At 44.1% G+C, this 26,558-nt stretch overlaps 1 protein-coding gene across 1 annotated transcript in view; it reads right to left on the reverse strand.

The window, feature by feature from the left end:
• Positions 1–1,662: 1,662 nt before the first annotated feature.
• LOC310772579 (rho guanine nucleotide exchange factor 7-like) overlaps positions 1,663–26,558 on the reverse strand; it is a gene marked incomplete at both ends in the record, with an annotated part of 60,598 nt that continues 35,702 nt past the window's right edge. Inside the window, 11 exons of the mRNA XM_083632416.1 lie at positions 1,663–1,785; positions 4,592–4,646; positions 4,841–4,937; positions 6,280–6,438; positions 7,648–7,737; positions 12,357–12,450; positions 14,614–14,838; positions 15,523–15,653; positions 16,657–16,735; positions 24,661–24,747; positions 24,836–24,982. Of these exons, the coding sequence (XP_083488542.1) occupies positions 1,663–1,785; positions 4,592–4,646; positions 4,841–4,937; positions 6,280–6,438; positions 7,648–7,737; positions 12,357–12,450; positions 14,614–14,838; positions 15,523–15,653; positions 16,657–16,735; positions 24,661–24,747; positions 24,836–24,982 (1,287 nt within the window). The remainder of the gene's footprint in view (positions 1,786–4,591; positions 4,647–4,840; positions 4,938–6,279; positions 6,439–7,647; positions 7,738–12,356; positions 12,451–14,613; positions 14,839–15,522; positions 15,654–16,656; positions 16,736–24,660; positions 24,748–24,835; positions 24,983–26,558) is intronic.

Consider the following 26,558-nt stretch of genomic DNA (forward strand, 5'->3'; position numbering starts at 1 on the left):
CATTGTGAGTGAGAGCAGAAGTAGCTATAGGGTCTGAGGTATAATAAATATATGTAGTGTTAAAGTTGTGTGAACTATCGCCGTTTTAAAATGTGTGAATTTAGTAAAAAGTACAGCCTGCTAGAGTGAGTTCCTGGCTCCATAGGGTCCCATTATTAACTTTGAAAAAAGTATGAAACATAAACTGCAATTTCTCAAAGAGTACAAAAGCTAAATTAAAGTTGAATTAAGGCAATAGAGTGCTAAAAATGGGGACTCGTTTAAAGTTTGAATGGTGTGTCTAGCTTAAAGTATGAAGGAGTAGTTAGAGTTCAAAGAGGGCATAGCTTCACCATGAACTGCTGTTTAAAACAAACGGCAGTTGCACACAGAAGTATAGCCAATACGTTTGTTTACAAACATGCTGATTCGTCCTGTACAAGTCACTGTGAAGTTTAAGGTAGAGTCAGACCAATATATTAGTTATATTACTATTTCTATATTTACCAGCCGCAACAGCGGGGCTGGTATTGTTATCACCTTGTGAGGCTGTGTGTGTGTGTGTGTGTGTGTGTGTGTGTGTGTGTGTGTCATCAAGGCAAAATGCGGTCCTGGAGACACCTATTGTAGCGGGAACTACCACAGAATCGGTTTTGAGTACTGTCGTAAGACTGAGGTACAACAAGTACTTTGCCAGGTGTTTAAATGTCGGTCTGTGGACAGATTATGCGTGATAGCGTGAAAACCGTGCAAGATGCAGTCACGGAAATGTACAGGTGTGGAGTTGACATCAAAATGAAGGCAGAGTTCAAAAATGGGTGTGAGCCGACCAACGGGCTACCCTCCCACTTTACGCCCCTGGCCCACATTCAGCACGTGGGCGTTGATGCTGGTGTGATCCCATCGGAAGATGGTCTCTAGGTTAGTATGGCTTTCATTGGAGAGTTTTAGTGTCCCATGATGGTCTAAATCAGGGGTGTCAAACATACGGCCCGGGGACCAGAAGCAGCCCACCAGAGGCTCCAATCTGGCCCACAGGATGACTTTGCAAAGTGTAAAAATTGCACTGAGAAGTCCTTCAAACCACTTTGATGCACTCATGAAGGCTAAGGCAGGTTTCAGGAGTAAGTAGCCTATTCATGTTTTCTGTATTCACAATGGTCAACTATTTTCACTACCTGGAATATAGAGAATTGCACAGTTGCCATCAATTGGAATGCAGAGTTACAGACAGCATATTTGATAATTTGTTTGATAGGCCTATGGTAGTAGCTGAGATAACCCTATGTGAAAATGTGTTCTTAAAATGTAGCTGTAATTCTTTACACTAAAAGAAACAGGAACATTTGGAGGTGTTGTTATTGATTTATACATTATTGATTTTCTTTGTCTGTCCCACTTGAGACCATATTGGGTTGCATGTGGCCCGTGAACTAGATTGAGTTTGACACCCCTGGTCTAAATGAACAAAATCCTGGAGGAAACACTGAATACTTTTTTTGGCATGAAAATGGTAAAAGGATATTGAATAATGCCACAGAATATTGGCTATTGGCAGCTTCAATCCAAAAATATCAGTATCGGCCTTCAGAAACCCATACGGTCCAAACCGTAGTTCAAAGCTCATTGGTCGGTTTAAAGGTTCTTAAGTTTGGTCATGGTGTTCAGATACATATATTTATCTCAGAGGTTAGTCTCGTCCCACGTCGGGTCGTTCAAGTTCTGCAGAACTCTCCTGATGATTTTCTCCAGATCCTTCCTCGCCCGCTGCTCCTCCTCCAACGTCCTCCTCATCCTCTTGTTGTCCTGGAGGGAGAGGGGGAGACGGGAGGGGGGAGAGAGAGAGCACGATAAAGTGAGAGTGGAAGCGAGAGAAAGAAATAGCTTTGATGTGGATGGAAGTGATAACTGATATGTTTTGTTATCTCCTTGTTGTGAATGGTTGCTGAAGCTCCTACAGCAGTGATGCCCAACCCATCAATCACGATCTAGTCGATCCTGTGGTGCTTACAGGTCGATCATTTTTGGATAATGGGTGTGACTTTGTAATGGTAGTGTCTCGCATTCAGGTAAAAAGAGAGATTTATACGCACATCACGGGAAGGTGCAATAAGGCTGGAGCAAAAAACGCTGCATAAATGAAAGAAGGTAGAGCCTGCACACTTACTCACAATGCCAAAAAAGTTTAATTCAAAAAACAAACGTTTTCGATCCACACTGGATCTTCGTCAGTCGGTTGCTGACCTGACGAAGATCCAGTGTGGATCGAAAACGTTTGCTTTTTTAATTAAACTTTTTTGGCATTGTGAGTAAGTGTGCAGGCTCTACCTTCTTTCATCAGTGTCTCGCATTCAACCAGTCAGACTTCCGTACGTAGTGTTTATATGCTTGAAAGGGTACAAAGATTTGTGAAATTGGATACATATCTTCTGAAATGTGTGAATTTATGTCTTTTGGTTGGGAACCCCTTATAAGAATCCCGATAAACACCAGAAATTACATGAGGGACCGACTGTCTGGAATTGGATGCAATTCTGTTAGCTGACGTTACCTTTGTATTGGTGTTGTTAACTTATCAAAAATGGATACTGGTGAATGGGGAAACTAGTGAGTCTGCTGTCAGTCTGATGGAGCTGTTAACAGATGCATAAGATTGCCTTCTTGCCACCTGTTAACTACCATACCTGCTGTCTATTTCAGGCCATGGAGCCTCATTAGATCATATTTTGTCCCCCATATGGGGAGACTTTTGGATTTAACATTGAATTGTACAACAGTCAAGACTGTAGTATGGGAGATAATAGTGGTGAGAGTGAAACCTATGATTGCAACAGTCATTCTCATACATACAGTACTCCCTGGATGATCCTGCTGCTTGCTGCTGGTGAGATACCCACTACTCCTTCGCCTGTCTGACACCCCGGGCTCATCATCACCACCGACCCCTATCCTCATCATCCTGGTCACCTGTCGTCACTCCGGCCCACCTACCCACTACTCCTTCACCTGCCTGCCCAGGGGAAGGGGGGGGGGGGACGTCCCCCCCCCTGGCCTCATCGTCACCTCCGACCCCTATCCTCCCCTCCTCTCCTCTTAATCGATGTCACCAACGCGGACTCATGGATTCCTCAGATCATCCTCATGGAACTCCCAATCTTGTTACCCCTTTTTTCACCTAGCTAAGTATTCTCTGAACCTACGAACACTTAAAGACTACATTTTCTATTTCTTTTTGGACTCTACTTTTTACATTTTCAACTCTCTTCCCTGATCTTAGGATCATTTAAAAACTACATTTTCGTATTCTTTTTGTTGGACTCCTTTTTACATTTTCAATTTTCTGTTCTTTTGTAAATTTTATTTCCATAATCTGAAACTCTGTAAATGGTTTAGCCCGGCATCTCTCGGCCTGTCTCGGAGGGGAGTCCCCGGATGGGGTCCATAGCTGGACCCTACAGTACATCGGCCTCACAAGGTTCCTCCTCAGCCAAGTCACTGAGGCAATCCATGTGGCAATCCATGTGGTGAATTGCCACCATATGGTGGAAAGGTTTTCTTGCATTCACTGGGGGTGAGGGGGTACCGCTGTGTCCCGGCCTGGCCTTCTCTCCCACGCCTTATGTGTGTGGGGGCCGGGGCGGGGGGCATCGGTGCTCTCCATCACTGGTCGAGGGCTGCCGGTAGGTTTAGAATAGCTTAGGTAGGCGATAGATTAGCTACAGCCTAACTATAGGCTGTAGACCTGTTAAATAGTGTTCAGGCAAAGATCAGACTAGAGCAGAATAGGACAGGCTGTAGATTAGCTAGATCCCCTATGTCCCAGTTAGCTCTGGTTAATGTCTAGAGTAGTCAGTTTGTCTGATCTTCTCCCCCCCTCTCTTTCTCTTTCCCCCTTCCCCTGCTCCTTCCCCACTTCTCCCTTCCTGTTCTCTCCTCTCCCACATTTCCCATTCCCTCCCCACATCCTCTCTTTCCATGCTCTTTCCTCCCCCACATCCCACCGCTCTCCCCCTCCCTTCTCCTGCTCTCTCCTCTTTCTCCCCTCCTCTGCTCCTTCTCCTTCTCCTCTTCTCCCCAATTTTCCCCATTTCTTGCCACTTCCTGCTCTCCCCTCTCTCACATTCCCCCTGCTCTCCCTCCCCTGCACCCTCCCACCTCTCCTTCTCTCCTCCCCCACATTTCCCATTCTCTCCCCACCTCCTCCCTCCCCCTGCTCTCTTCTCCCCCACACCCCCCCCCCCCCGCTCCCCCCCCTTCCCCTCTCCTGCTCTCTCCTCTTGCTCCTTCCCCACCTCCTATACCCTCCAACATTTCCCATTCCCTCCCCACCCGATCACTCTCTCACATTCCCCCTGCTCTCCTCCCTTCTTTCTATATTTCTCTATCAATTGTTCAAAATGTTATCTTTATTCTGTAATTTGCTACTGTTGTGTCAGCTAGAATTAGCTAGACATATTTTCTGTGAAGCCCTCTGAGACATGCTTGTGAATTAGGGCTATATAAATAAACTTGACTTGACTTGACTTGAGATGCAGGATTCGTTCAACTTTCATCAAAATTGATTGCAAAATAGATTTAAACAGAAAACTGACTGAAGAAACCCTCGACTCACCTGTTTGAGTTCCTGGACTTCATCTTTTAAACTGTACACAGTGTCCACCAGACTCCTGGAGGGTGAGAACAGCTCTGCTTCAGTTCACCACATACCAAGATTTCATATATTCTCACCTGCTTGAATGCACTCCCGCACACACAGTCAGACATACGCACGCACGCCACACACACACACACACACACACACACACACACACACACACACACACACACACACACACACACACACACACACACACACACACACCTCTCCTCCACCACAGTCTGTCCATTGCTCCTGGTCTCCTCCACTATGATCTTCTCCTCCTCTGGGAACAGCATGTGTACATCTTTCCTGCTAGAACCTGATTGGAAAAAATTAATTGTTATTACAGTATAAGTCAGACTTTATCGTGCTATCCCTGACAATGTCATTTATATGGTTTTACCCTGTACTTGAAGTTTGTTAAATAAACTAAAATAAACTCAAATAAAATACAGTAGGTTACTAAGTTCACGTCCGACACAATGTGACAATGGTTTGACCCATATGGATTGTTGAAAGTCAATATTTTTGGCCACAATTCCAAAACATTTATGAGTATTACTTGTGTGGAATGAAATCTGATCAATATATCATATATGGGCCCACGCCAATATGAAAAGTCCAATGGAACTGGCAGCACTCACAGGTTAAGTTTCAAAAAGGATTTTAATCCGCACAGCAGCAGTACAAAGAACAGACGCGTTTCAGCCTGTGGCTTTCTTCAGTGTTAAATTAAAGAATGGGTGTGAAAGAAAGAACCCCATATCAGTGTTTCCCCTAGAGTGTTTTTCAGGCCTGGTGGTACCCACCAAAAACAACACCTAAACCCACCATCGGCTTCGGTCAGATGGCGTGGCAGGCGGTCTGCAATTTATATTTACTTTCAAATTGTGATTCGCTCGGTATATTCAAGACTTAAAACAAAGTGATCACAAGGAAAGGATGACTTAATAAAGTGCATTTATTGCTGAATAAATAAACTGTGTATCTTATTGCAAAACATTTACAGGGAAGCAAACTCACAGGCTCCAAAAAGCAAATGCCTATCGATTTGAATGAATTTATATTTGGTGTTATTTAATATTTACTCTTATATATATTACTGCCAACACCAATATATGTTTTGTTGTATTGCAATATGCCACAAAGGTTGCTTTGTATTGAAATTTGTAAAATAATTCCCCCCCCTCTAATTATTTCTGGCCTGGCGGGGGTCCTTGTTCTTGTACGGGAAAAACTGCATAGCACTTCTTATAAAAAGATGTGACTTATAAGATGTCATATGATGGCTTATCTTCTGATAATATTTATATGGCTCATAATAATCACTGCAACATATAAGGATGCAAAAACCAGGAAATGCTGGCACAGATAATTAGGCAGTCAGAGAATACATATAGATACAAAAAATTGTATTCCATAATATAGAGATGGCAAATATGAGAACCAGTAACCCGAAAAGGCCAGGAGAAACAGCCAACATGAATAAATTCTACATCTGAAATAGAATGATATGTATATTTTAAGCGGTATGGTACTGGCATCCCAAAATGCCCAATCTCCACATCCCACGCCAATATATCAATATATGGGTCTAACCCTTGGTGTAAGCTAAGTTAGGTAGTAATATAGGTCTGGGGTTTGTGACTGCAGTGTCTTACGAGAAACCGAGGTGGTCCTGTAACTATGGGCGGTCCAGATACTGTCATAATCCGAGTCCTCTGATTGGTCAGAACACGGTGGGTTGGCGGGGTGACCGGCGACCGTGAGGCTGGCGTCACCGAGCACGTGGTTGTGCATGAGGTCAGTCCCTTGCCAGGCTGTACCATAAAGTAACCGGTAATAGGAGGGAGTGGGGAAAATCATATTGAATGTTGGGAGAGGGTGTTGGTGTACAAACCATATATTGAATGGGAGGAGGGGGTGTGGGACAAACCATATTCAATAAGAGGAGGGGGTGTGGGACAAACCATATTGAGTAGGAGCGGGTGTGGGACAAACCATATTGAACGTGTGTGGGGTGACAATGAACAGCAAATTGTTTGAAAAAATATGGGATTCAAACCAAAAGCAAACCAAACGCAACAGGAAAATGGGGGTCGTATGGGGTAAACCATATTAAATTGGAGGATGAGAGTGGGAAAAACCATTCGGAATAAGAGGGGGGTATGGGCCAAAGCATATTGAGTTGGAGTGGGCGTAGGGGTTCACACAAGTTATGATGACAATAATGATGATGATGATGATGATGAGATCAAACAAAGCAGTGTGGAAGAAGAAAAAGCAATTTGACAATAACACAAACAGAGGAAGAGACAGAGGAGAGAGAAAGAGAAAACACTGTTAGAGCTGAAAGCAGAGAACAAACAGTGGTTAGCAGTAAGCTAGCTAGCACTGTGTGTGCGTGTGTCCATGCATGTGAAGATGTTTGTGCATAATGCATATGTGTGCGTAGGCCTGTGTGTGTAGGTGTGTGTGTGTGTGTGTGTGTGTGTGTGTGTGGGGGGGGGGGGGTACTGAGGGGGCAGTTTTGTTTGGTCGCACTGAGGCCAATAGGAAGTACCAAAAACTGCAGTTCCTCAAATGATCACCTGAGGCTGGCTCCAAAAGGGACTCATTTCCAATTCACCCCCACGTTAAAACTTTACAGCATAAACGGGTTTACAGCCTGGCTGCAGCTCAAAACAATTTTGGTCAGTATAGCAAATTTCACCTTTCATGACAAATGTACGGGGAGTGAATTTGTATATAACTCACCCGTTTAGAGTCAATAGACGATAAAAAAAAAATACTGTTTTGGGTGTGATTGCAGCTCGGCGATCAGGGACCAATAGCAGGCAGCACTGTGGCTCTGGAAAACCCCCCTCTCATCCAAATATGGCTACAAATACATCACTTCTGGCTACAAAAAAAACAAGATGGCAGCAGCCAAAATGCCAAACCCGAGGCTTCAAAACACGAGTGCACAAACCAATGGGTGATGTCACACTCACTACGCCCATCTTTTTTACTCTATGGTGTGTACTCACTGGAGTTGAGAGTCTGTCGTGTCTTGGCGCTGGTACAGTAAGCTTCAATCACTTTCAGTATCTGAGCGTCCTCTTCTAGAGCTGCTGTACCTGAGAGAGAGAGAAAGAAAGTTGTAAATCTGTGGTATAGTGAGTGAAGAAGGTTTAGGGAACAGTTACCTGGGGTCCCCAGTGCTGCTCAGAAAGGTTAGGGTTGACATCACAATTGCTCGAGTGACTGGGTTTTGAACAAGAGTCGTCTCATTTATAACGGCAGCAAGGAAGGATTTATGACATCCCTGAAGATGTCACTAGCTCTATGACATTTTCAGTGATTTATGCCATCACTGATGTCAATGATGAGATCACACTGATGACATACTGACGACATCACAATTGCTCAGTGATGTCACTCAAGCAATTGTGACGTCATCGGTGATGATGTTATCAGCCCATAGTGGCCACGCCATCAAAACTCGACAGCATCGTTACAGCATCGCACACGTTATTAGATTCCTCAGCTTCTTTCTCCTCTAGAAAACACAACATACATTTCTCACATTATTGGCAGGACTTTTGGTCTAGAATAGGCTATTAAAGAAAAGATTTGTTTTTAAATTATAAGCAGTTTGTTTCTTCTTGGGCGGCCCTCAATCCAATGGGTCCCTAAATTGACCCTCAGTCATCAAAACTTTGAGAAGCCCTGGTTTATCACTGATAATGTCACAATGACTATGACATCACTGATGATGCCACAGACAGACAGACAGACAGACAGACAGACATGTGTGCATCAGTGTTATGACATCAAACATCAGTGATGTCATAAACCCTTCACTGCAGAGGCTATATGTAGGACCGGTAAACGAGCAGAGAAAGTTTCTGTTGTCACGATGCAGATCTTTGTGAAGACCCTGACTGATAAAACCATCACTCTGGATGTTGAGCCAAGTGACACCATTGAGAACGTCAAGGCCAAGATCCAGGACAAGAACGGCATCCCTCCTGACCGGCAGCGTCTGATCTTCGCCGGTAAGCAGCCGGAAGATGGCCGCACCCTCTCCTACTACAACATTCAGAAGGAGTCCACCCTTCACCTTCACATTAAATCAATATGCATACCAATCAAATTGAGCAATTGGACGGCATGGGCGGCACGGTGGCACAGTGGTTAGCACTGATGCCTCACATAGCGCTTTCAGACAGACACGGTTCTGGTTCTGGCTCTTGCTCCGTTCTGGAGTCTCAGAACCTTGGTGCTTTCTGGCGAACCAGCCCGTGTTCACACCAGTTTAAGCAGAACCAAAGTGGGAGGACATTATTTGGTAGTCCTTCTTCAGTTTATTTTTATTTTTTTAAGTTTATAAATTTTTTGGTCTGGCGTTCGAGTGAACCCAGCCTTGGCCCTCTCTTCTGCAAGTTCGGCATATGACTTGCTCTTTCTTGTACTGCTTTCTAGCTTTTCTTGAGATTCGGTAGATGCCCAAATCGCCACTAAACATTTGGTTTCCTCAGGAGACCACTGCAAATTATTTTTCTCTGTGTTGTCACTGCCTTCTTCTCCTTCCTGCTCGTTTTCACAGCCTAGAATGAGACACGCCCACTGATGATGTCATGGTTCCCAAGGAAAACCAACTATTTTTTGGTTCCGCTGAGAACCAACTTTTCAGGTTCCGAACCAATAATTTTTTCGGTCTGAACGCGCCGGCCAGTTCAGATTAGGGTTCTGGAACCGGAACCGGCACGGAGCCCTGCCGGTGTGAAAGCCCTAACAGCAAGAAGTTCCTGGGTTCTAAACCCAGGTCTGTCCCGGTTGCTTTTCTTAGTGGAGTTTGCATGTTCTTCCTGTGTTCCTGTGGGTTTTCTCTGGGTGGTCTGGTTTCCTCCCACCATCAAACACTGCTTTCACACATGTTTAAAACAATTAAAAAAAAAAAAAAAAATGTTTGGAATTCAGGAGTTATCTAGAGGCCATGCGGATGGCTGTCATGTGTGAATGTGTGCATGTGGCTCATGCGCGCTCCCGCGGAGCCTCCTCCTATCCGGAGGGAAGTGTAGCCCCAGCCGTAGTCGCAGGAGCGGATTGTCCCCCCTCCCCTCCAGAGCTCCGTGAAGTAGTCAGCTCGTGAGTGCATGAGGACAGAGACATCGTGACAGATTATTATTATATAAATAGTCGATGTGAATGAGCGAGCAAAAAACACATGCCATTTGGTTTCCAAATGAAGCTCAAAACTGCTCCGTGTGGGACAGCCAACATGTTGCTGGATTGCTGGATTGAAAGGCTCATGGCTCTGATCTGATTTCATGTCTGCTTCGCACAGCACACACATTTAATAAGCATTTTTGGACGCGAGGGTCGTCCCGCTTCCCAGTATTGGACATCGCTAGGGTATCTGGATCTGGTTGCGTTCATGTCTTTGATTTAACGTTTACACAGCGTTTGTGAAGATTCAATGGCAGAACCGCAAATTCCAAGTAGCGTCAAGTCAGGCAGTATAAAACGAAAACTTCCGGGTATAACCTTCGCAATAATGGCAATTAAATAAAGTAAATGCACGTGTAATGTTTTTTTGTGTGTGTTTCGAAAGATACAGAACGGAGATAAACTGGAAGAAGATCTGCTCCCTTCGAAAAGTCAATTTTAACCCGTAGTGAGTCGACATTCTGGTTTTTTGTTACTAAGTAATACAACATTTGTTTTATTTTGAAGGTAAAAACGTCTAGCTTCCTGTATTCTGTATAATTCTAGTAGGTTTGATGCATTTTAGGACTGAACATAGCAAAGACCTGTTTTGTTTGTAGTGCTTGCGACTCGAGGAAATCGATGCATCTGGGCGTGAGTTGTAGGGTTGTTTAATTAATTACTTACTAACGTTATGCGCAAACGATTATATGCCGTGAATGTTAGGCAGTTATCGCCCATTATGTATTTTTAGTTTTCACAACTCCCCATTGTGTGGTCATGCCCAAATTCCCCCACCCCCGCCCCCGCCCCCGCCCCCGCCCCCTCTCTACTTTACAAACTCTGCGGAGGTGCTACTCATGTGTGAATGCAACATGCCTCATGTGTGAAAGGGTACACTTCACGTATCATCCGGGGCAGGCTCAGTGGGGAGCAACCCTCACCTGATCCGGAGTTCATGTGTGAAAATAGCTAAAGACATGTATGTTAGGGTTAATACTCCTGTCAGTGCCCCAAACCAAGGCACTGGCAATCGAACTGGAGTTGCCCCCTGGGCGCTGCACTGTGGCTGCCCACTGCTCCTAGTTCTAGGAAGGTCTAGTAGAAGGTGGGTCAAATGCAGAGGATGCATTTTCCCACAGATACAATAAAGGATAACATAACCTACTAATTCAAGAAATTAACAATTTGATTATAAAATGAAATTAAGATAGTTTTAGCCTATCAAAATACAGACACTGCCTGCCTGCCTGCCTGGTGCACTCACACACAACCCCTCCTGACGCTTCCAAGCAAGCACTGCATGGACTAACGTTATTGTTTCTAATCTGTTCTTGAGAAAATTGACTAGCCATGTTTTTTTTGTGTGTGAAGCTTTTGCTCATCCTACACAGGCAGCATCTGTTTGTGTATCTGAAATTGTTGCGGACCAGTTTCAGTGTGAGCCCAGCAGTTCAATTAAGCTGCCCACAGCCTTTTTGCACACGGCACATCTGCCTGTTCTTGTTGTGCATATCTTGGATTTGACCTCTGGGTAAGTCAACACAGTTACAGTATCCAGTTCTGCATATTGTTCCATCTATAAACAACTCACGCTGTACTGAGGAACAATGTACAATAGATTGAGTGGATGTCTCGTCATAGATGCTGGGGTACCTGGCTGGGGCGTGGTGAGGGTGGGGTAAATCTTCCAGTTCTCCCCATTCAGCATAGTTAGCATTTAGCTGCTAGCCCAGCCCAGGCAAACAGGATTGGTGATTCAACCACCGCAGTAAATGCACATCTGAACAGACGTCTATGTACCTGCTCTAGAATCCACAACCCTCTAGTGTAGAGCTGCAGCACCGTCCTTTGGTGAATCAGCTCTTGAGATATATGGTTTTTTACCCCACCTGCGTGCCACCGTAGTAGCATTTTGTGGGAGTTCCCACACAGACCGACTGTATCTATAGAGGAGCGCTTTTTGCATAATAGAGTATACTGTCAATCAAGTCATGCGTGCATATCTCCAGATTTGCTGCTCTGATCCTATTGAAAAGCTCAACCTTTTTCTGATAAATGTTTCAACTGACACATTTTAATATTGGTAATGCTTACATTCTGCATCCGCTGTGCTATTGTTTTCCTGTGGGGAGAGCAGTGCTGTCCAACCATGCAGCAATGCTCCCTTTGGCGCACTCAAATTTGAAATTATTTCAACTTTGACCTACTTACAGCTGACCTTTCATGAGTGCAACCAATGTCGCCTAGCAAGGCCAAGATCCAGGATAAGGAAGGCATCCCCCTGACCAGCAGTGTCTGACCTTCGCTGTCAAACAACTGGAAGATGGACGGACCCTCTCAGACTACAACATCCAGAAGGAGTCCACACTCCATCCTGTGCTCCGTCTGAGGGGAGGCATGCAGATCTTCGTGAAGGCCCTGACTGGCAAGACCATCAGGATTTTTTTCAATTGGCCACTTTCAGATTGGAGTTTTCAACAAATTTATTTTAGGTGTACTTCGATTCCTAGTCGCTATCTCGGGTGCATGGTTGTGTACATACTCTTCCTCACAGTAAAGTCCTCTTCTGAAGGTTTCCTCTCCGGCTTCCTCTTAGGGAGCAGCTTCTTCATGTTCTTAGGACTCTTATTCATGTCCTACAAATGACAGAGAGAGAGAGAGAGAGAGAGAGAGAGAGAGAGAGAGCGCTGTATGAATGTATCTCTACTTTTAATTAATGGTCAACTATTCCAATTTAACGAAGGATAGAGACGAAAAATCATCTCTACTCTTTTTTTTTTAAATATTGTTATGGTGGGGTTCTTTTGAATGTGTTTTCTGAATTAAGCTTTAACTAGCTTCCTTTAACACACTCAAAGACCGCACCATAAACTGAAATGAACAAGGTTTGCGCTATTGCTAGCATTTAGCATGACCAAGACAAACTAGAGATTTTCTTAATCCTGCCCCCAGCCACCCCCACAACGTGTGAGTCATTGAGCACTCGCAGCTACATTATGACCGCCCGCTCCTGCCCGCTATTAAAAAATAAAATAAAAAATAAAATAAAAATACTGGGGTCCCACGGTACTTTATTGAACTGGGCTCTCTCAAAGATCACACCATGTTTTCCTATGTAGTGCTGTTCAAACACTGCTGCTTTTAACAGCCTCATATTTCTTCTTATCTGCCCAAAGGAAGGGTGTGGGGGTGGATGATGCACTTCTTGTTATGCTTCACAGCCATTACACAGCCACCTTGAAACAACTGCCAGTTCTGTTAGGATTATGTTTTTTGATTTTTCTAGTGCTTTTAATACGATTCAACCGCATCTTTTAGCTAGCAAAGTGATTAATTTTAAACTGCACAATACAACTATCGCTTAGGTTTTAGATTATGTCTTGCCTAGACCTCAGTCTGCCTTGACAACAAACTGACTGACTTTTTGTGTGTGGGGCATTTTTGCCTTTATTTAGATAGGACAGTAGGCAGACAGGAAAGGTGGGGAGAGAGAGAGAGAGAGGGGATGACATGCAGCAAAGGACCTCGGTGTCCAGCATCAGTGCAGATGATAAAAACAGGATCAACAAGTTGATTAAAAAGGCTGGCTCAGTGATTGGCCTTACCCCTGACTCACTTGAGGTCATTCTAGAAAAGGCCATAGTGAAAAGAGATGTTTTTAATAGACTCAGAAATTCATTTAATGAGCGATTTGTGATGCCTCAGTGTTCCACTGAGTGACTCAGGTCCTTTGTACCAGCAGCGGTCAGATTTCTTAACAAACACAGCTGTTAATCTTGTCTTAATGGCTTTTTATTGTGTCTGTGTACTGTGACTGTAACAGTTGCTGCCTGTTGCTATTTGTCTGTTGTTGTCTGTATGTATCGCCTTGGTGGGAAGTTTCCCCATCGGGGGATTAAAAAAGATTTGTAATCTAGTCAATTATTAAACTGACAAAACATTGTCAGCTGCATGTCCCATTCCATTGCATATAATCGTGAGTTCTTGTTTTTCATTGAGTCATGAAGCGATCTGAAATCTGTCAAATATTCTTATCCAGTGCAGCCATTCTGCTGGGTTTGAAAAGTTTCATTTCTGAACAGTGATATCTGAACAGCCCTCGTTGCCATCTCTAATGTTTATTCCCTCATTTCACATTCAAGAAAAAGTTTTGGAGAGACTGACATCGCAGGACCCACTTTTTATTTTGTGACCGCCCGTTCTCGCCTGCCCCATCGTTCCCGCAAGATTTGTATTGGGTCAGCCTCCTGTCGTTTCTGCTGAACACAACTCCAGAGAGACCACCGAGGCGGTCCGAAGACAAAACAGGTACACACATACACTAACATAGATGGGGTCGGTTCACGGTTAAAGAGAGTTAATAGTCCATCATTAGGGCATTATCCTCCGTTCTGAGACCAATGAAGAATGGCGTTTTTACATGACGTCTGTGCCAAGCATTCCTCCATGTGCCCGCTTACTGTGGCTCTCTCACGTGTCCCATTCCAAACATTTTCTCATCTTCCTGCTTTCATCAGGGGGGAAATTACGTCGACCAGCGTTCGCCCTCTAACAAGGTCAGCCAATACAACAGCCCAAATGCCGACACGCTAATATGATTGACAGACTATCTAGCCGATGACGACTCCTGAATCAATGCGACGGATCAGCTGTTTTCATTTGACAGTCAAACTAACCCCTGAATTGACATGACACATCTGACGGACCCTAACAGCTGTAACCAATGAGAGCTTATAAACTGACACCTGTCGTCTTACGTAACCTGTGACCGATTCAACTGTAACAGTATGCCAGTGTACCTCCTTGTAGCAGAGAGCAGCGGCGGGGCGGAGAGGAGGTGCGGGCCGAAGGCAGCTGAGGCTCCAGGGTTTGGGGGTGCTGGGTGGCTCCAGGGGCCCCCACATGGGGCTGTCCCGCTGGGCTGTTCCATACGAAGAGGGGTGGGGAAGGGTGTGGTAGGCTGGTCCACCGTTCCCTGTGCGAGCCTCCGAATGCCTGGAAGGAGTGAGGGGTTGGGAGGGCAACTGGGTGGAGGAGAGGAGGAGAAAGGGATGTAAGAGAGGAGAGGAATCCAAAGAAAGATGTGAGGAATACACACAGATCTGATATAGGTCAATATGAAATGACTGATAGTATAGTAGATAGAAACTGACAGTCAGCCCATTCAGAATTCGGAATATAAATTCTGATTATGGTTTAATAATATCTCCGTCATACAAGCACAATTTTGTTCCATGAAAACTGAAAGCTGGCAAAATAAGTTATACTGATATAAAATTTGTGTACATGTACTGTATGGTTCTTGAGGCAGGAAATCCTGTATTATAAAAGGGAACGCAAGCCTCATTTGCAAGTGCTATATAGCTCATAGGGTAAAAAAAAATCCACCCTTTACAAAAGTATTTGTATCTTTTGAACAGAAAATGATAAATACATTTCTATTCTGTTTTGGGTAGTTCACTAGCTTCTATCTAATTTTTAAACATACAATTTTTGAAAAGGCAAGTCTTTCTGAGAGAACTAACCGAGTTTGAGACTTACTATCTGAAAGTACACATTCTCCTCTTTAACATGATGTATAAACTTCCATTGTATGATATTGTTTGAGCAGCACACAGAAAGCAATTATACACACCAACGCCTCCTAGTGGCAGAATTTAGGAATTTCCATCATGACTGGAAAGGGTTCCTTCGAAAATAGAACTTACCGTGTGACAGACAGACAGATGCTTGTGTGTGTGTGAGGCAGTAGTGTGTGTGTGTTTGGTAAGAAGATCCAGCCACTCTTGTAGGTCCTGCTGAGTGTCACAAGCCACCTGTATCCTTTCACACTGGCCACCTACACAACACGCGCACACACACGCACACGCACACACACACACACACACACACACACACACACACACACACACACACACACACAAACACACACACTAATTATTGCATGTCAACAGAAGATACCAGGCTGTGATGTGGCTCATATAAAAAGTGTTAAGTAAAATCTTAAAATCAATTTTGAAACTAGCAGACCAAGATGCTAAAATCAGGATGATGTGATGGTGTCTTTCAGGCCCGCTCCAACCCATTACGCAGAGTACACAGACTGCGTAGGGCATCACGTGACTGAGGGCACCAAATTTTTTTTTTTTTTTTTTTTTTTTTGGTGCCCTCAGTCAGGCCACTCACTGAACAGCAGGCCAGGCGCCGCCTACTGGTTTACTAGTGGTTTTATTACTTTATTCAGGGTGCATCTCATTGTAAAATTGGACTCGGCCCAAATTGGGCTTCAAACGGCCCAAATTGGGCTTCAAGCGGCCCAAATCTGGCTTCAACCGGCCCAAATCTGGCTTCAACTGGCCCAAATCTGGCTTCAACTGGCCCAAATCGGGCTTCAGACGGTCCAAATCTGGCTTCAAACAGCCCAAATTGGGCTTCAAACAGCCCAAATTTTTCGCCGCCGCCCTTCGGACGCCGGCACGCACGTCGGCCTGTATCGGCCTGGCCTGCTTGGTATCTAATGCCCGGCCTGAATTATGATCCCAGTCCGCCCCTGCTTGCATGTACAGTTTAACAATCACTTGTTTGCTGACATGTACAGTAATTCTAACAATTGTTTGTTTCCCACATGTAATGAAATGTGAGATACACTAGTATCGTTCATAATTAATGATTTTGCAGTCTTTCGTTTGACAGTTATTGAAAGTTTTACGGGGGGGGGGGGGGCACCACAGAACAATTACGCTTAGGGCACCCAAATGGCCAGGATCGGCCCTGGTGTCTTTAAATAAATAATGTGTGTAGTTGCTAGATCTGATTATGGATTGCTAAATGAGACAGCTCACCGGATATTTCAAATGCATTCCTGAGGTTTTCTCCATCTTCTATCCTAGAGATGAGCATCCCCGACAGTGGCACCCTCCCCTTCAGAAGAACACAGGCATATAGTATAGTCACTGGAACATGGGACTAACAGGAAAACACTGGCCTAGAGGAGAATAATAAAATCTGCATGTGTATGTGTGTGTGTGTGTGTGTGTGTGTGTGGTGTGTGTGTGTGTGTGTGTGTGTGTGTGTGTGTGTGTGTGTGTGTGTGTGTCTTGAAATGCATTATAATAAGTCAAGTCAAGTCAAGTCAAGTTTATTTGTATAGCACATTTCATACACAGAGGCAATTCAAAGTGCTTCACATAAAATGGTTGACAGGAAAAGAAAAGAAAAGAAGAGAATAAAATGGACATTTAAAAGCATCACAACAAAACTTAAAAAAAAGAGTATAAAAAGTGCATTAAGCAACAGGCGCAGCAGTTGCAAAAAGAGCTAAAAACTTATAGAGGACTCATTGGGTTTGCATAGTAGCTGTCAGCAGTTAAAAGCGACGGTAAACATAAAAGTCTTTAGTCTATTTTTAAAAGTAAGTAAGGTTGGGGCAGATCTGAGGTCTTCAGGCAATTTGTTCCAGCTAGCAGAAGCATAGTGGGTAAATGCAGCCTTCCCATGATTTGATCCTAGGGACAGTTAATAAGCTGGACCCTGTTGACCTAAGAGTTCTAGACGGTTCGTAGCGTGGGAGCAATTCAGCTATGTATTTTGGGCCTAGGCCATTAAAGTCCCTGGAAACCAAAATCCACAAAAACCTTCTAACTATTAAATTTAGGGTCTTATGTGAGTAATTGTGTGCCTCAGAAAGTAAGTTGACATTACTTTCAACCCTAACTCCAAAAATCGACACTTTTCTACAAGGTCTGGATTTCCATTTCCTCATTGAAGAGAGCGGTGCGCGTGGTGCTAAAATGCATGATCTTATCACGTCATAAGATTTAATCGAATCACACACACGCATGCACGCACGCGCGCACACACACACTGACACACACAGTAGCGCTGTGCACTCGCAGCGCAGAGATCTCTTCCTCTCTGTAAACCCTCTCTATCTGTGCTATGCGTCGAGCAACGCGCGAACACACACACACACTCCATCTATCTTTCCTTCTCTCTCTCTCTCTCTCTCCTTCTCTCTCTCTCTCTCTCCGTTGGTCTCCTCCGAGCAGGTCTCCTCCAGCAGGTCTGCTCCGAGAGAGAGAGAGGGAAATTTCCCCTGCTGCAGACGGGACACGCCCACACAGTCCGCGGGAGAAAATACACTCTAAAATTTAATTGATTCTCATGAGTTTTGCCATGACTGTCAAACCTAAATTTATATACTTTGCGACGTTCATCATCGTTCAAATTTGGCTGGTGGCTTATTAACATAGGTTCCTGTGATGTGATGAACTCAAAATGCTAAATAATAAAATAATTTCTAAAATATATATAAAATATTTCTGGTTTCCAGGGACTTTAAAGTGTAACTAACCCCCAAAACACTTTTTTCAGCTTTTAACCAATATATATGACTTTTGGCGGTGATGTGTGAAGAATTCTGGTCAAAATTTCCACATTTGACACCAAACTGTTGCCATTTTACCATTTGTATCATTTTTCAGCAGCATACCTGGCATAAGCGCCCTCTAAAGGTCGAACACTGCTTTTTTTTCTTCTCTCAAATGAATGGGATATTTGACACGTCGTGACGTCACGGTGAACCAAAGACTATGGGATTTCAAGATAATTACTCCCCTACTCCCCCTGTACCCTTTCGGCTCCTCAGAACTCCAAGCCTATTCCTATTGAAGTTTGCTCTTAAAATACTGAACCAAACGTCGTCAAAGTTGGCACATGTCTTAATTATAGTTAGTTTCCCGCTGAATGTGTCATTACTTTATTAATATCTTACCTGGATAAGCTCGAATGATGATGTTTATATTATCAGTCCGAGTTGGAAGCACTGTCTCCAGCCCAGGCAGGCGGGAGAGAGTCGTACTGTAAACCTCATGGACGAGCCCCAAGCTCCGGGGGTGCGCGCAGCAGCAGCTGGGCTCTCTGTGCTCTGAGAGCAGAGAGAGCACAGTCTGACAGTTCCGCGGCTATCAGTCCGACTTGGAAGCACTTTCTCTCGGCCAGTCAAACGGGAGAGTCTGCTCTCTCATGCACCCGCGGGGGCGCGCGCAGCAGCAGCAGCACACAGCAGCAGTGAGAGGCGGGGGCTTTCAACAGTCTGACATTTCAGCAAACAAATCTCGTCGCAGTTTAGCGGACATGTCAAATATAACGCTATACTACGACGTGACAACGTGACAAAGCTTCTCTAAACATATCGGCTAATATAATATCATCACTGTGTACAAGCAACGCCAACTTCTCAGGAAATCAAGTCAGCAGAGCAGAGCGACTGGCTCTGTCTGTGTGTGTGTGCTCCTCGGGGGGATTTGCATAGGAACAGTCTGTGAGGAGGAGAAGAGCTCTGCGCTGCCTCCTGCGCCCTGAGAGGAAAAATCAGAGGTGCTGTAACTTTCAACAAGAATCACGAAAAGCCCCAAAACGCAAATTAAAAACGGATTTCATTGCGCGGTTTATCTCTAGTTAGACGAGGGAATTACGTGGAGAAATCTCGCATTTAGTGGAGCGGCTAAGTGCTTATTTTCATCAGAATCTTTCAGTTGACGATACAAGCGTGAAAATTGGCATGAGCAGTCTCCATGGGTCACTTGACAAGAAAATTGCCCGAGCCAATTGAAATTTCAAGATGGCGGGCATTTTTCAAGATGGCCAACACCTTAGTGGAGCAGTTAAGTGATATAATGGTTTATTTGGTGGTAGAAGCATGAAAATTGGCATGAGCAGTCTCCATGGGTCACTTGACAAGAAAAATCCCAATACATTTCTATGAGATAATTGGTCTTTTGAGGATCCAGGGGGTGGCCATCTTGAAAATTGAAATTTCAAGTGGCTGAGAGTGTTTTCTTGTCAAGCAACCTCTAGAGACTGCTCATACCAATTTGCATGCTTGTGTCACTAACTAAACAATCATATTGCTTAACTGCTCCATTTAGATGGTGGCAATCTTGAAAAATGGCCGCCATCTTGAAATTTCAAGTGGCTGTGGGCGGTTTCTTGTAAAATTACCCTTTGAGATGGCTCATGGCAATTTTCATGCTTGTATCACCAACTAAATGATTACTTAGGCCTAACTGCTCCACTAAGGTGGTGGCCCTCTTGAAAAATAGCCGCCATCTTGAAATTTCAAGTGGCTGTGGGTGGCTTCTTGTCAAGTGACCCACAGAGACTGCTCATGCCAATTTTCATGCTTGTATCAGCAAATAAACCATTATATCACTTAACTGCTCCAATAAGGTGTCGGCCATCTTGAAAAATGCCAGCCATCTTGAAATTTCAATTGGCTCGGGCAATTTTCTTGTCAAGTGACCCATGGAGACTGCTCATGCCAATTTTCACGCTTGTATCACAAATTGAAAGATTATAGCACTTAGCCGCTCCACTAATTGTGTTACCCCAGAGCGAGAGGTTTGTCCTCACTGTGCTGTGTGCTGCGAGCAGCGAGGCTCTTTTAATGTAAGTTTAGACAAGCCACGCACACACACATGGGACAAAATGGGACAAAAATAATTAAATTTCTAGTTCGCCACTGAATGGCCAAATTGATATCACTTTCAACCATTTTGAGCAACACTCTTTCCATACAGACCACCAGCGTTGGCTAGTTGTTGATATTTATAAAAGATATTGCCCCTCTCAAATAAATTATTTTTGAGGCGGTAGGCAAACTGTAATGGCGTCCATTTCCGAAAACAAATCTTGACTTGAACACAGCCAAAGAGTTTAGTATAGACAAGAGCATATGTCATTTCTTGGTTTTTTCCATAGGTATTTTCAAATCACTGTTCTGATACATATCTGGGGGGTTAGTCCCCCTTTAAGTGATTTATAGACTAATAACAGTATTTTAAAATCTATTCTATGACACACTGGCAACCAGTGTAAGGACTTTCTTAGTCTTCGTTAGAACTCTAGCAGCAGCATTCTGAATGAGTTGAAGTTGCCTAAGTTCTTTTTTGGAGAGACCAGAAAAAAGGCTATTGCAGTAGTCTAACCTACTATAAATGAAGGCGTGAATTAGTTTTTCTAGATCCTGTCTGGACATGTATCCCCTAATTCTTGCTATATTTTTAAGATGATAAAAAGCTGATTTTCTGATTGACTTAATGTGGGAGTTAAAGTTGAGATCGGAATCAATAATAACGCCAAGATTTTTGACTTGATCCTTAGGCTTCAGGGATCGAGACTCAAGGCGTGCAGTGATTTTAAGCCTTTGTTCTTTGGGGCCAAAGACGATCACCTGTTTTGTCTTTGTTTAGCTGTAGGAAATTCTGGCACATCCAGTTATTTATTTGATCAATGCACTGGCACAATGATTATATGGGGGCATAGTCAGCTGAGGAAAGAGTTATATACAACTGAGTGTCGTCTGCGTAGTTATGATAGGCTACTTTGTTTTTTTTGCATAATTAGGCCTAGAAGGAGCATATAAAGGTTGAAGAGAACGGGCCCTATAATGGATCCTTGAGGCACCCCACAAGTCAACCTAGTTAGGTCAGATGTGTAATTGCCAATGGAGACGAAGTACTTCCTGTCTTAATAAAAAATAAAGAGAATAGACAACAATGCACACATGCCCTTGCACATTTTCTCTTCTTCTGATAGTTCGTATAGGAGTTTTTGATAAGGTTGAACCTCTAATAAATCTGCACATTCTGCACATAAAGGGGTTTGGTGCAAAACTAAATGAGTATCATATATCAGTGGAAACCTTGTGTTGAGCTGCATCTGATGGTAAAAATCACACCCAGGTGAGAAGTAAGCAGTGCACCAATCCTATACATCCTGACTGAAGCTGCTCCCACAATGGTCACACCTGTAGGGTTTCTCTCCAGTGTGAATGCGTCAATGTGTTGTTAGCACACTGCTGTGCCTGAACCTGATCCCACATTGGTCACACCTGTAGCGTTTTGCTCCAGTGTGAAAATATGTATGTGTTGTTAGCTCATCTAAGCAACTGCAACAGCTCCCACATTGGTCACAGAGGTAGGGTTTCTCTTCAGTGTGAATACGTCGGTGTCTTTTTAGGCTACCTGACTGACTAAAGGAATGCCTACACTCATGACAGGAGTAAGGCTTTTTCCCCTGAGTGAACTGTTTAATGTTGCTTTAAGTTGTCAAGTCTAGTAAATGTTTTGTCACACTGCTGACAGCGGTGACGTCTGGTTCCGTCGGTGTCTCTCTGTTTCTGTTGAGATTTGACAGGACTCAAAGTTCCCGCTGACGCCGTCTCAGATTCCATCTCAAAGTCTTGTTGTTGGTAGTCCATAAAGGATGCTGTAGGTTGATTCGGTGTTGGGGTAGCATGCACTCCTGCAGGGTGTCAGCTAGAACACGGGATGTAGGGATGGTGTCTTCACCGTGAGTCCGTGAATCGAGATGGGTAATGGTTGCTTATCTCTTCACCGCAAGTCGTGAATCAAGAATGGGTAGTCGGTTGATCAGGCGAGAATTTGAGATTGTGGTCCGCAAGATTCAAACTACTGATCCACAGTGTATACTGGTCCTACTTATAGCATGAGCAGAGTGGGATTCATGACATCACTAATGTAATTTGTATTATGACATCACTAATAACATCACATCATCTCTGATGATCTCTGATTGTAGCCGTGTTCAGAATGGTTCACTCATCCACTCACTCACTATTCTCCATATATAGTGTTTATCATAGTGAACTATATGGGGAACGAATAAAATGAGTTTCGATACGGATGGAGAGACTTAGGTTCCTGAGGACCAACTTACTTAAAAAATTCTCTGCCATCTGGGACCCGTTCCTGGCCTACCTTGATGAGGTTAGGGGTGACAGGTGACTCACCTGGCTGGTTGCTCGTGGACCCCTTGCGTGGGATTCCTTTCACAATATCTCATAAGCACCTTAAGCGGCTTGTAGCACAATGCTGTAATATTGAATGTTGATGTGTGTGTGATTTTTTGTTCTTTTTCTGTGTCCGAGCCTGTTCGTGTGTTTTGTTTGTGTACTGTTCAGAAAAATGTAAATATATATATATATTAAAAAAACGTTTCAGACACTACACAGATTTTTTTTCTGAAGATCATTGCGTCACAAGATGCGCCGGGTATTCATCATGTGATGCAAGCAATCTGCACCCACTATCACAAAAACAAACTCTCCAGCAGATTTGTCCTCAGGTAGTATTGATGTTGCATGTTTTGACTGCTAAATCCAAAATAAATTGTTGAAATTCTAATTACGTGCATGTGTGGTTTTGTCAATTACGGTGCTGTCTCCTAATAGCAAGCTGTGCTGGTCAAGTAGCTCATGAGCTTGTTAGCTCGTGAGCTAGCGACTTTCTTCTTCTCCTTCGGTAAAGACACCCACATTGCATTGTGGTATACCGGTGAAAATGTAGGGTACTGTACATTCACTACAAAATGGCGAACACACTAAATACTCCACTTCTGTCATAGGGACCGATCCCGAACAGGGCTAATGTCACCTCTTGTTGTGACATCTTTGATGTTTGATGCTGATTATGTCACTTTCTATTGTGACATCACCAATGATGACATCCAGCTGCCGCTTGGGGTTACTAGGGCGTAGGGCTGTCACAGTCATTGCATCATGGCGGTTATACACTCACGTCATGCCCACTGCAGACTCAAGCTGATATCACATCACTGTGGTTATACACTCACGCCATGTCCACTGCAGAATCAAGCTGATATCACATCACTGTGTTTATACACTCACGTCATGCTCACTGCAGACTCAAGCTGATATCACATCACTGTGTTTATACACTCACGTCATGCCCACTGCAGACTCAAGCTGATATCACATCACTGTGTTTATACACTCACGTCATGCCCACTGCAGACTCAAGCTGATATCACATCACTGTGTTTATACACTCACGTCATGCCCACTGCAGACTCAAGCTGATATCACATCACTGTGTTTTATACACTCACGTCATGCCCACTGCAGACTCAAGCTGATATCACATCAACGTGGTTATACACTCACGTCATGCCCACTGCAGACTCAAGCTGATATCACATCACTGTGGTTATACACTCACGTCATGCCCACTGCAGACTCAAGCTGATATCACATCACTGTGTTTATACACTCACGCCATGTCCACTGCAGACTCAAGCTGATATCACATCAACGTGGTTATACACTCACGTCATGCCCACTGCAGACTCAAGCTGATATCACATCACTGTGGTTATACACTCACGTCATGCCCACTGCAGACTCAAGCTGATATCACATCACTGTGGTTATACACTCACGCCATGTCCACTGCAGACTCAAGCTGATATCACATCATCGCATGCAAATGAGCAATTAACAAGTAATTGATTAGAATTTTGACTGCGCAGTGCGCACGCCCCTTTCACCCGTGTGTAAAAAAAAAAGGGCACTCTGGAACACCAAAGTCAATGCAGTCGGGGAATCACAAGCGTGATTTAGTGGAGGTAAAAGTGCTGGTATGACGAGGTGAACCAAAATGCTTGCTTACCACAAATAAATCCAACGAGGAGGAGCGTTTAGTACTCCCTTTGATCAGTGAGTGAGGACAGCCTGTCACAGGTGTCCTGTGTGAGAGGCACCAAGCCGTACCATCAATGAGCAGCTACTTGGTGGAAGGTGCCTGCACAGCGGATGTCGGACGACCTCCTTCCGCATGTAGCGATTTGGATAGGACGTGCACGACCGATGCTCCAAACGGATGCAGGATATGCATGCAAACGCATAGCCAATAGCACTTCAGCCAACCTTTCAGTGAAATTGCACGGCACAGCTGGGCAAGATTTATTTAGATACATGTCCTGCCAGTGATCATTAAAGTGTCATTATTAATGTTACAAGTTACCTGGTAGATGAATCCACTCATCCTCGGGCTGGCAGAGAGCATGAGCAGAGTGTGAGGGAAGAGGAGGAGGTAGCGTTCGTTTGTCTCCTGTAAAACAAAGACAATACCTCTAATACATAATGTCATATTGTTACCAACAGTCCTGGTTTGGTTGTTAGGAGGTTCTGGTGCTGACCTGACAGCTCTGTGTATGGATGATGGTCTGCACCATGTGGAGGACAGGGCCGAGGGTTTTAATGTCATCTCCCTCCCAGTTTCTGATTGGCTCTGTTAGAATCTGCAACTCCAAGTCCTTCTTCTTCCTCACCTCCTGGCACTGAGACTGAACACACACACACACACACACACACACACACACACACACACACACACACACACACACACACACACACACACACACACACACACACACACACACACACACACACACACACACACACAAACACACACACACACACACACGCACACACACGTACGCACAGGAGCATGAAAAGTCACAAAGTTTGTTGTCATCGAAACAGACCATGAAGTAATATTGTTAGTGTTATTCCAAGTATTAAGCATATTGAGATGAGATATAGGCAGCCCGTTCTCACTGCCCAACTCGTACAAGAGTCTAACAAAAGCAAGGCTTTGTAGCCTTTAGGCTTGTGAAGACCGCTTTGGGAAGCCTTTCTCATTTTATGGAACATTTATGGAACGCAAAACACGGAGCAGTGGGAAGCCTTTCCTGTTGTATGGGATGTTTATCGAACGCGCTTCCGGGAGCAGTGCACAGCTGTGGGTTCAGTCAGAGGTCAAGCACTCCCTGGGGAGCGTACTTCAGTACGAATTTTGACAGCAAAACACTAACAAAACATTTTGGCTAAATGGCTACTAACAAAAAACAAAACAAAACAGACAACCTAGGATAGCAATATAGAGTGCTTATTCTGATGATTCCAGGACTGTAGTAGTTTTTGATGCTGCATACTGTACCTAGCTAGACGCCACAGGAAAGCATCTATTCTTGTTTGTTTGAATGGCAGTGATGGAACACATCAGGCTGCTCAAGAATCTCCCATAAGAAGGCATCAGAGGGTACACTATCTCATGCCTTTTGGTTCTGCCCTTCATTAACGGGATTCTGGGCCAAAATATTTGACTGGTACTCCAAGGCTTACAAAATAACCCTACAGCCAGAGCAGAGCTCGCCATCTTCGGCTGCTCTGAGTCCTCTCTGGACTTCCCTATGGCTATGCAACAATCTGACACTGGGGACAACTGTCGCCAAAAGACTTATTCTGAAGGAGTGGAAGTCCTCCTCTTCGCCTTCTTTTCGGGTGTGGTTGATGGACATGATCTTTGTTCTACAGATGGAGAGACTCAGGTCCCTGAGAACCTATGCGCTTAAAAGGTTCTTAAATATCTGGGACCCGTTTTTGGCCTACTTTGACGAGGTTAAGAATGATAAGTGATTGGGGTTGGGGATGATGGATGGCTCGCCCGGTTGGTATCCCATGGACCCCTTAGGCGGGATCCCAGGTACACAATATCTCTTATAAACACATAAGCACCTTATGCGGCTGATAGCACCATGTTGTATTGTTGAATGTCAATGATGTATGTTTTTTTTCCATTTCTTTTCCTGTGTCTGAGCCTATTTGTCTTGTTCATATACTGTATTGTTCTATAAAAAATTGGGAAAAAAAAAATCTCCCATAAGAGCATCTTCATTTTCATGTGAATCAAATTGTTCAGTGACTACTGCTGCTTTGTTGATGGGGTTAACCTGCGGCCACACTGATCGCATTGTGTCTGTCCGTTCATTTCAATTAATTTCCAATAAGAGCTGTCTGTTGTCCAGGCACTGCTGATGACACGTCTCTGTCAGATTTCAGTCTATTTTGATGGACAGA

Source organism: Poromitra crassiceps, assembly GCF_964638095.1.
Source record: "Poromitra crassiceps genome assembly, chromosome: 3".
NCBI classification, from domain to species: domain Eukaryota; kingdom Metazoa; phylum Chordata; class Actinopteri; order Beryciformes; family Melamphaidae; genus Poromitra; species Poromitra crassiceps.